This window comes from Corylus avellana, chromosome 2 (assembly GCF_965113065.1).
Source record: "Corylus avellana chromosome 2, dhCorAvel1.hap1.2, whole genome shotgun sequence".
Taxonomy (NCBI): domain Eukaryota; kingdom Viridiplantae; phylum Streptophyta; class Magnoliopsida; order Fagales; family Betulaceae; genus Corylus; species Corylus avellana.
This window is the reverse complement of record NC_142491.1, coordinates 1,178,605-1,190,768: the sequence shown is the minus strand read 5'-3', so window position 1 is coordinate 1,190,768 and position 12,164 is coordinate 1,178,605. Positions and strand designations below refer to the sequence as shown.

At 32.3% G+C, this 12,164-nt stretch overlaps 1 protein-coding gene and 1 pseudogene across 1 annotated transcript; both read right to left on the bottom strand.

Moving 5' to 3' along the window:
- Positions 1-2,618: 2,618 nt before the first annotated feature.
- Positions 2,619-3,716, bottom strand: LOC132174238 (putative F-box protein At2g16290). Its single transcript, XM_059585930.2, has one exon. It carries the CDS (start codon positions 3,714-3,716, stop codon positions 2,619-2,621), a length of 1,098 nt encoding a protein of 365 aa, XP_059441913.2.
- Positions 3,717-10,948: 7,232 nt separating this feature from the next.
- Positions 10,949-11,732, bottom strand: LOC148587162 (uncharacterized; annotated as a pseudogene).
- Positions 11,733-12,164: the final 432 nt, after the last annotated feature.

Here is a 12,164-nt window from a genome sequence, read left to right as displayed (position 1 = left end):
TGTGTCGTTTGCGGGGATTATAAAAGCCAACGACTCGGACATAAAAATAAGACGTTGAGGTTGAAATTTTCCCGCCGTTAAGAGCCCCATGTCGGTAGAAAACTGAAGTTGTTGTGTTTGGAATCCCGAATCATAAAAGCCTACGACTAGTCGTTTTAAGAATGAAATTGTCTAATTCTTTATTAATAGGCATATTTCTCTGGGTATCGTTTTTAGTAAAAAATGTGGCTCTTTTTTAATGTGCGTTTGCATTCGGCTAGATGCGTTGTAATTAGGTTTTGAATTTTTTTACATATACTTGTAAATTTGGTAAGAACCTAATATAAAATTAGTTGATTATAATTGAGAAATTTCACAGTATAATTACATGAATCGGATTATGGTTGATCTAAATAAGCTTATGCCCATGTTTTGATATGATCTGAACCCAACACATGATATTTCAAACTTGCAATTTTTGACACGACCTACGAACCGAACACAAACTTAACACGAAATTAGTAAGTAAGAGTTGATGGGTCTAACCCTAACCCACTAATTATGCTTACCCATGGAATGATTTTTAACGCAAGGACAAGAACTTCAAGTTTAAAAGAAAATACTCATAAATAATATCGTGAAGTTCTCAACAAGTGCAATTTCATGTTATAACAGAAATGGTAAACATTCCATGAATGCAGGAAACATTCCATTATCTCTTATATTCTGATTATGAACTTCTTGTTTTAAATCTAAAAGATGTTCCACTTTTTAATCAAATGTATGATAGGAAGCTAGATGCCATTTGTGAAAGGCTGAAAACACTTGCCTAGTTCGTGAGGTTGATCCTGTAAATAAGATTCTTTTCGGTGTCTGAGGCTACTTAGATTCATACAACACTAAGCGGCTGCACTGGGTACTTCAATTCATGCATTGGCCGAGGACCCGAGGTTGTTAAATCACTAGTTATCATAATAAGAACTTGTTAATTTAATTAGCTTAAATCACCGCTTATCATAATAAAAAAAATGTTAATTTAATCAACTTAAATAACCACTTAGCACATTTATAAAACACCAAAAAAACCAGAAATTTTCTGGCAAAAGCACGTGCCAGAAAATATTCTGGCACATGATGCTACGTGCCAGAAATTCTTCGCCTCTTTCCTTTACCCACCAAAAATTTGTATTACATCCTAATTTTTCCTCTCTAAATCATACTTAGATCCGAATGTATAGCATTCTTTCTTCATTCTAATCTTCTTCTCATCATTCTTACCTTCTGTTACTGGGTAGAAGCTGTAAAAGTGGGCCTCTTGTTTGAGCAAGAACTCGTTGTCCGCATAAGAGGCTCATCTGCTTGAATAAGTAGCTCGAATAAGAGAATCTATGCATGAAGAGAGAGCCTAGCCCTATACAATTTATCCTAGCATCCTTTTTGGACAGGAAATTATAGGAATTCAAATCCTGTCATTTAACACTATCATGTGTCGGTCAGGACAGGAGCCAGAGGGGTCCATATATTCAATTAAAACATATGGCAAATAATTAAACCTTTGGAAGACGCAAGTTTTTTTTTTTTTTTTTTTTGGTTTTTTTGAAAGGTGTCAAGCGACTTGCCATTAATAATCTGTTAAAGTACACTGCTCAACAAGGATATATAACATGGATACATTGGGGGATTTCCTCAAAGAGAACCTATTTTCCCCTAAGAGATAGCTAGCTCGTCCTTGGCCAACCAGTGTGCTACCCAATTTAGAAAATGCTTGACATGATCGAGTAACCTTTCATTGTTGGAATATACAAGTTCATTCAACTATATATATGTGCCAGCCTTCTTACATGGTGTATCAAGCAGGATCATAAAGAACGAGATTAAAGAAGTTGCTTTGTTATAATGGATTTTCTTATTATTTTCGTGTCTATTTTGGCCATAACTGGAACTTATAATTTCATTTTGTTTTGAATACTTTGTTTAGTTTGTCCTCTGGAAACCTATTAATGAAATTAAGAAGCAAATTTTGGGCATAGTTGGTGAAGAAATTCATAATAAAATAGAAAAAAATTAATAAATAGCGGAATAAATAAAATAGAGAAAGTGATTTTACGTGGTTTAATTTGGTTTATGACTCCACAGATAAAGCCTTAATGTTGTTACATTTACTCTTATTTCATTACATTTACTCTTATTTCAGTTCATAAATTTACAATACAAATGGTTCTTATGTATTGGGATGCCGAGAGAATACAAAATGATATGATTGATAAAATCAAATAAGGTACATTCAATGTTAATATATTCTCATAATATCAAATCTTACACAATATATTCTAATACTTGGAACTTATTTCATTTCATTTTGTTTTCTGAATCTTCCAATCAATTTTTTTTTTTTTTTTGGAATATTTTGCTTGCTTTCCTCAACCTTAAGATAATCAGATCATGTTGCTAATTGTTCTAATTAATATATTACTCCTACCTTAACAACAATAAAAATTAGAAGTTATTATTTCGTGAAGGACCAAAGAATGTAGAATAATATTTCTCAAACAAAAATTAATGATAATTCTAAAAGTATAAAATAATAATAATAATAATAATAATAATAATAATAATAAAATGATGGTATATCACATTATTCATAAATGCGTTGTCAACCACTGGTAGCAGCCTAGAGTACTAGTGCGAGACAGCAAAGGGTGAGAGAATCGATGGATGATTTTATTTGCCATGTTGTATACCCCGAAGTCCTCTCTCGACCGTATGGGCAAAGTCGATGGAAATTCACCATCTGATCTGAAGTAGATGCAATTATTTTTGTACACGGAAGATTCACCAGCTCTTACGCACACAGATTCCCTACCAGCCATGAAAATTGCTTCATGATCACCCAAGCTTGTGATCTCACCCCACACCATCGTCTCCCAATCCAATTTGAAAACACTGAAGAACCCCTGCTGAGATATACAAACCATCAACAGGTCCCCAGACAGCGATTCCACAACACAGATGGCAAAAAATTGCATCTCAATAGCAACAGTTGGAATTATTGTGGCACGAGGAAGAGGATTGAACTCAAATTGTGCGACGTTCCCTGCGTAGTCAATTGCACAGAATCCACCTTTATAGCTTATCATATCAAAAAATGGCATATTCTTCTCGAAAGGATTATCAACGGGGGTCCACTCTTCATCTCCTGATTTCCAAAATATGATTTTTTTACCAGTAGCTAAAACAACTGAAATTTGAGGAGGATTTGTCGGTTTAGATGGCAAAACGAACTTGATTTTCGGTTGGCAGATATTCGGAAAATCGTAATTATTCTGAAAATGGTAATCAAAAGTGAAAGTCGGGAGCCGAATCCGAGATCTTGAAAATGGGTTATAGAGAAAGAAATGATGAGTGTAGCAATATAGATTATTGCATGTGGTGAAATTTATTGCCAGCCAACCATGCCCGGAGACGACGCTTGTGGGAAACCTCAAGGGCTGACCGTCACCGGTCTTGAAGACGGGAACTTTACACACGCTTGAGTCGCCGGTGAAAATATTCAACAAACGTATGTTGTTTCCCATTTCAAAGAGAAGTAGATGTGGAGGTGAGGAGGTTAAAAGCTTGTCGACAATGGACCGCCATGAACGACAGACGTCTCGGTAGTTGTAAAGATTAACGACATCTGTTGGGTATGTCAAGATGGTCTCTATCAAATCATTCGGGAGGTCAGACAGTCGAGCCATTGATTGATTGGTGGAGAAGCAAATTTTGTGTTTGATTCACGTATTCTGCAATCCTATTTATAAGGCACAAACTCTCACTGCAAAAAATAAATAATAATAAATAAATAAAATTATGGCACTTTTACTTATATACGCACAAAGTCGAGTAAAAGTTGTGTAAGTTCAAAATTACAATTAAAAATAAACTAAAATAAAAAATAAAAACACTTGACCCAATCAAATTACTATCTTTTGACAAAAAGCCTCAGCTAGTCATGTGTAAGTCATGTGCTATTTCAAATTTTTTTCTTCCATTTTTGCCCTCACTTCATACATAAAAAATGACGCTTATATCTTCTTAAACCCTAATCCAACACATGAAAACAATTTTAAATGAGAATAAAAGTAGAAGAAAAAAAATTTAAAATGACACATATCTTGCACATGACTGTTGATCATTAATTTTAATTCTAACGGAATGAGATTTTTTATCATAAGATGGTAGTTTGATGAGAAAAGCACATATGCGCCGAAATATTCTAACACATGATGCTATGTGCCACAATGATTGTACAGAAATTCCTCTGCCAGAAATTTGTATTACCTCCTAATTTTTTTTCTCTATGGATAAATAGCATTCTTAATTTGTTAATTCTAATCTTCTTCTCATCATTCTAGTCTTCTTCTTCTAGTAAAGACGCCGCAGCTCAGCTCTTTCCCCAGTCATACTCTTTCGAACTTTACAGGTTTTTTTTATAACAGTTAAATTATGTTTTTTTATTTTAAATAATTTGTTTTGTATAGGATTTTCTTATAAATAGTGTTTATAATACTAAATTATTATTATTTTTTTTTTAAAAAAAAACAACCGCTGGATTCGGTTTATCTATCTCCTCCCTCGATCTTCTCCAACTCCCAACCCATATTTCTCTCTTAAATCTCTTCCTTTCTCTCTCTAAACCCATTCTCTCACTCTTCAAAATCCCTCTTCAAATCATCACCAAACCAACACCCATTACAACCGAACGAGAGAAAACAAAATCAGAAAAATAAAACAAGAAATTTCTTTACCTTCTTTCTCCTCGTCACCTTCTTCTTCTCTCTCTCTCTGATTGAAACGCAGCAGCGGCTGCAATAGGTTTTTGCAGGAGAGACGACGTGAAAGAGTTACTAAATTTTCATGCTTTTATTATAATGTTCATCTCTTTAAATAGAGAAAAGAGATAATTCATTAACTCCTACAATAAATAATTCTAATTGACTCTTACTCAAACTAAAAGACTAACACCAATTGAAATACTTCTACTAAGCCACGCCGGACTTGACTCCAACTCACACACCAACTCAAAGACTAAAGAAAGGCCAACTTCTACTAGAAGACTACAAATAAACATTAATTGAAATACTACTACATGATTTCATTATAAAGATATTCAATTCCGCCTTACAGCCCAAAGCTCAACAATTCCGGTACGTACAGTTTTTGTACTCTACTTTCTTTAATTCCGAAATTCCAACATCTTTATTCCTAAAAATTATTTTTCTTAAAAGCATATTTGGAATTGCGTTTGAAAAATAAAGTTTTTAAGTCAAAATGTATTTTAAGTTAAATCTCAGCCGTTGGTAATTTTTTTTCTATTCAAACTCGACTGTTGGTTGTTTTAGAAGCTTAGATGATTTTATTATGTTTTTTAAATGATTTTTTTTTTTATTGACCTTCCTTTTGTAATACTGGTTGGACTAGAAATATTAACTGAAGAAGCAAATTCTAATACTATTTGTACTGGGAAAATTAATTTTGAGTTATTCATTCTATGTTTTTTTTTATACGTAATATACACTATTATTTTTCCCTTTTTTGGGGGAAATTTATTTTTATTTATCAAAGTTAAGAAAAATGGGGAAAAATGCAGTTTATTTCTTTTCCAAACAAAAAATAATAATAATATTGAAGAGAAAACACACTTTTTGTTTTTTTTTTTTTATATTTTTAGAGTCACTTTTAAAAAAATCAAGTATCAAACTCTCTATATATTTCTTTATTTTAGTTAAATATTTTTTTTAATTATTTCTTTTTCTTGGTAGATGAGAGAAGGAAAATTATTAAAAGTTAGGGTTAAATACTCTTTTGCCCCCTGTGATTTAAAAACTTTATTTTTTGCCATCTCGGTTTTGTTTTGTATCACAATTGGTACCTCGGTTATGGATAAAGACCGAAATAATACTTCGGTCAAACTTCCATCCAAAATTTTATGGAAATCTATGTCAACGTCCCTAAAAACTCTACACTTGTTCATATACATAATTAAAAATTAAAAAATAATTTTTTAAAAATTAAAAATTAAAAATTAAAAATTGGAAAAGGGGTGGCCCAACCCCAATTTTCCCTTCCTCCTATTCCTCCAATTTGTCGGTGACCAAACATAGAACAGAGAGAAAATTATAGATAAGAATCAATATCTTCTTTACACAAGAAGAAAGCAAAGACCCAAAATTGAAGCTCTAAAAATAACAGAGATCCAAATCAGAGAAAGAGATTCCAAAGAAAAAACATGGTAGTAATCTTCACAAAGAAAAATCGTGAATTTCAAAACTAAGTATGAGGGAAAGGCAAAATTTTCCCGAGTAAATTTTGGAAAAGGTAACATTTTCCCGGAAAGAAAGAGACCCAGATGGGAAAATGGACGAACCTAAGTCTAGAAGCTTTTCCAAATTTTTTGTTTTTTTTTTTTTACATAATAATAATAATAATAATTTAATTTTTTAATATTTTTAAAGTTGTTAAACCACATGGGGTTTAAGAGTATTTACCTCTAAAATTTAAATTTAAAATAAAGTAGTTCATAATTTGTGAAATGATATTTTTGTGAGAACTTTCAAATTTTTAGAGAAAACCTCAATTTTAAAAGCTTACTGGTAATGTTTTGAGAAGTTTGTTGGGAAAAGAAAGGAAGACAAGATATTATGATTAAAGTAATGCTAGAAACCACAACTTCAATTGACAACGTTTTTATTTTTTATTTTTAGCATAAACGCAAAAATATTAACAAATAACTTCAAATACAAAATACTCAAAATTATTTTTACTTTTATCTAACATCAGAATACTTTTTCAATCAAAAAGTAAATAGCATCTTCTAAAAAAATTTATTAAATGAATCCAACGGCATGGCCACATCAGAATAGTATGATAGTTGTGAGATAAAAATATAGTTACTTGAATACAATAGAAACCATACTTTTATCTCATCTTGCTATCTTGATAATGTCAATCAACGTTAAACGTTTGATTTTTTTTTTTTTTTTTGAATAAAGATTGATTTAAGAGTTTATTGGCATTACCACAGTCCACGTCAATAGAGCGAATAAAAGTGTGATTCTAACATTACTACTAACAAGTACATGTTACACATTATTCTCTTAAACATTTTATAACTATCTCATTTGCAAATCTATCATTAGATTTGTAGATTCACAAGTGGGTTCAACGAATTTAATGGTAGATTCACTTATTCACTGTACGGAAATGGGTGAAAGATGAAATAGATAATAATTTTTATCATTTCTCTTTAGTAAACCACCAAATTTAGGCATATCATACAACTAAACCACCAAATATGGCATATGCATAAAAAAATAAAAATAAAAATTGGTAATTGCATGTCGTCACTAATTCACAACCTTCCTTTATTTTATTCAATCAACGATGGTTAATGATTGCAGATACTTGTCAATATCGTCACCTTTGGAATTGAAGGAGTATTTTGTGTAGCGGTTTTTGACGTACATAACTTATTTACAAACTAGTTTGTAATAATTAGCTATAAAATTAGTGTAATAAAGTAACATATTTTCATAAAGCATGTGAGAAGCACATGTTTTCTTATTAGTGTTATTAAAAAAAAAAAAAAAAAAAAAGGTGCGAAGCACATGCTATTAAAAAAATATATGCTTCTCATATGTTAAGTGACACATAATAATTTATTAAATCAATTTGTAACTAATTTCTGTCTGTTTCAGACGCCCACAATAAACTTCCGGCACCTAAGGCCAAAATATATGGAGTTGCGAGTAGAAATTTGAAATTACAATCCAAATCCATGACTTGAAGAAGTGACTTTTGAAATGAGGGCAATTTCAGGCCCATCACATAATTTTGGTGTATGCTAAGCAAATCATTGGGATAAATGTTCGAATACAAAGACTAGATGGTATAATAGGCCGTTGCCCATATTGTCTTTTAGGATCGAAATCCCTTACAATTGAAGATTTCAATTATAAATTAGAAAAAAAAAGAAAGATTCCTATTTATTCTTACCATCTGTTATTGGGTAGAAGCTCTAAAAAGTGGGCCTCCTACTTGAGCACGAAGTTTGGGCCTGAATAAGAGACTCACAAAACCAAAAACTAATTTTTTGCTGATTTAGATTTTTTGACGAGTCAAAGTAGCACATCAACATTTATTGACGTGTTAAATATAACATGTCAAGGTTTATTGACGTGTCAATTTGACACGTCAATATTTACTGACGTGTCTAACTTTGACAGGTCAGTAAATATTAAATTATTAAGTTATTTAAATAAAATGTTTTAAAATTAAATTGTATAAAAATTTACTGACGTGTCAAATATTGACACGTCAGTAAATCCTGACGTGTTATATTCAACACGTCAATAAATGTTGATGTGTAACTTTTGGCATGTCAAAAAAAAAATTTGTTGTTGGCACGTCAACATTTACTGACGTAGCAAAAAATGTATAGTGTTTGCCAGCCCTTTTTTTGTAGTTTCATCTCCTTGAATAAGTAACTTGAATAAGAGAGTCTATGAACGGAGAGAGGGCCATTCTCCCCTAGCACTATACAATTTATCCTAGCGGCCTTTTTGGACAGGAAATTATAGGAATTCAAATCCTGTCATTTAACACCATCATGTATTCATGTGGGGGTCGGGACAGGAGCCATAGGGGTCCATATATATATATTCAATTAAAACATATGGCAAATAAACCTTTTGTCAAGCAATTTACTATTAATAATATGTAAAAGTATACTGCTCAACAAGGATAACATTATGGACATTGGGAGATTTCCTCAAGGAGAAACTATTCTCCCATGAGAGATAGCGCGTCCTTGGCCAACCGGTGTGCCGCCTCATTTAGAAAATGCCTTACATGAGTAACCTATCATTGCTGGAAGATACAAGTTCATTCAACTATATGTGCCTTCTTACTTGGTGTAGCAATAGGATCATAAAGAACGAGATTAAAGAAGTTGCTTTGTTGAAATTATTTCATAAAAATTAAATCTATTCCTCTTATTTGAAAATTTTAACTTTTGTTCCATTTGTGTTGTACACTTTGTCCCACATTGAAAAGCTAGAAAAAAAAATAATAATAATTTGTGCTTTATATATAATGGATTTTCTTATTATTTTCGTGTGCATTTTGGACATTTACAACCGCTATTCCAACATTCGTTTTTTTTCTTTCAAATTTTACATAAATAACTGTTTTTCCAACAACAATAATAAATGAGTAATGATATAAAGAAGACTGGAGTCATCTCAAATGAGATGTGTCTTTTAAAAGCCATGTCACATTTATGAGGACTCTAAGAGAATTGAACTCTAATCCACCTTATATCATCACTCCTTCAACTATTGCACATTTCTTGTTCAAAATAGTGTTTAGAGTTTATAATAATTTTTTAAAATAAATAAATAAATATTACACATACCCTTTAGTGTTCAATTCCAATTTTCAAGTGTTTTCTCTTTAACATGACATTTAAAATTATTATTAAAGGTTACATATACTTTATTTGTTATTTCATATAATAATAATTTTCACTGCCACACAGGAAATGAACATTTAAAAGTGAATACTTGAAATATGTCTAGCACTGTTTTTTTTTTTTTTTTTTTTTTAAACAAAAGTTTATTAGAAATGTTACACACATTCTAAAATCCACACTCCCAAATCTATGCACGTTCATGTGATATGAAAATTATCATTAGATCCAAAATTCAATAATAATCCATTAAATATCTACCGGTGATTTTCTTGCCACATCAAGTAGAGCTACCCGGCCCTTTGATTAAAAAAAAAAAAGAAAAGAAAGAAAAGTAGAGCTACCCCTTTGGGATTTCATGGGTTACACTTACGGTGGAAGAGATCGAACCAAATGGGTAGGATGAGATTTTTGGTTTTCTTGCTTAGGGGTTGAATGTGTAATGGCCCGGTGACGAAACTTCTTTGAGGTTTCATACGTTTCCTTTTTAAGTGAGTTTTTGTTTTTGGTTGAAGTTTCCGCAGATTATTTTTTGTGGGTTTTGAATTTTGAATGAAGTTTCAGGAGAGTATTTTCAGTGGGTCTCTGTCTCTGATGATTAGTGTGGTTCGTGTGAATTTTATTTTTCAGGTGATAATTGTGTTATTTGGAATTGACTTGCAACTAGCAAGATTTTGGCCATAACTGGAACTTATTTCATTTCATTTTGTTTTGAATATTTTGCTTAGTTTGCCTCTCTGTGAAATCTATTAATGAAAGAAGAAGCAAGTTTTGGCCATAGTTGGTGAAGAAATTGATAATAAATTGAAATATAAATAAATAGCAGAATAAATAAAATAGAGACAAGTGATTTTACGTGGTCCGGTCTATAACTTTCATTTCGTCCACAGATAAAGCCCTAATGTTTTTTTTTTTTTTTGAAGAAAAGATAGCTGTATCTTTTTATTGAATAATCAAGAAACCTGGAGTGGGTTGCTCCAGTGAAACAATTCCATTAATACAATCAGGGAAGCCCTCAAGCCACACTCTGTCCAAAGAAGAAGTGATTTATAGGGATGTACGTAGTAGAAAGATACAAAATAATATGATTGATAAAATCAAATCAGATACATTCAATGCTAATATATTTCCATAATATCAAATCTTATATACACAATATATTCTAATAGTTGGAACTTATTTCATTTCATTTCATTTTCTGAATCTTCAAATCAATTTTTTTTTTTTTTGGAATATTTTGCTTGCTTTCCTCGACCTTAAAGATAATCAGATCATGTTGCTAATTGTTCTAATTAATATATTGCTCCTACCATAACAACAACAAAAATTAAAAGTTATTATTTCGAGAAGGACCAAAGAATGTAAAATAATATTTCTCAAACAAAAACAGCCTCAAAATGAATGACAATTAATTCTGAAAGTGTAAAAAAAAAAAAAAAAAAAAATGGTATATAACATTATTCATAACTGCGTTGTCAACCACTGGTAGCAGCCTAGAGTACTAGTGCAAGACAGAAAAGGGTGAGAGAATCGATGGATGGTTTCATTTGCCATGTTGTGCACCCCGAAATCCTCTCTCGACCGTTCGGGCATATCCGATGGCAATTCTCCATCTCTGAAGTAGATGCAATTTTGTTTGTATACGGTAGATTCACCAGCTCTTACGCACACAGATTCCCTACCAGCCATGAAAATTGCTTCATCGCCCAAGCCTGTGATCTCACCCCACACCATCATCTCCCAATCCAATTTGAGAACATAGAAGAGCCCCCAATGAGCTCTACAAACTATCAACAGATCCGCAGACAGCGATTCCACAAGACAAATGGATATTCAGAAAATGGCGCTCAAAAGTGAACGTCGGGAGCCGAATCCGAGCTCTTGAAAATGGGTTATAGAGAAAGATATGATGAGTGTAGTACGGATTATTGCATGTGGTGAAATTTATTGCCAGCCAACCATGCCAGGAGTAGACGCTTCTGGGAAACCTCAGCGGCTGCCCATCACCGGTCTTGAAGTCAGGAATTTTACACACGCTTGAGTTGCTGGTGAAAATATTCAACAAACGTATGTCGTTTCCCTTTCCATGGAGAAGTAGATGTGGAGGTGAGGAGGCTAAAAGCTTGTCGACGACGGACCGCCATGAATGACAGACGTTGCGGTAGTTGTAAAGATTAACGAGATCTGTTGGGTGCAACAAGATGATCTCTATCAACTCTTCTGGGAGGTCAGACACTTGAGCCATTGATTGATTGATTTGTGTTTGATTCACCTACTCTGCATTAATCTTCACCCAAAAAAAAAAAAACTTTGAATGCTTGCGTTAATTTAGCTATATTGCTATAAATACTAGAAAAAAATATATATATTGTGGCAAAAGCACATGTGCGACGAAATATTCTGACACATGATGCTATGTGTCACAGTGATTGTACAGAAATTCCTCCGCCAGAAATTTGTATTACCTCCTTTTTTTTCTTTTTTTTCTTTTTTTCTCTATGGATATATAGCATTCTTTGTTAATTCTAACCTTCTTCTCATCATTCTAGTCTTCTTCTTCTATAAACCCGCAGGCTGCCCGCAGCTCAGCTCTCTCCCCAGAGATACTCTTTCGAACTTTACAGTTTTTTTTTTCTTCTAGTTTAAAGGTATTTTTATAACTAAATTATGTTTTTTT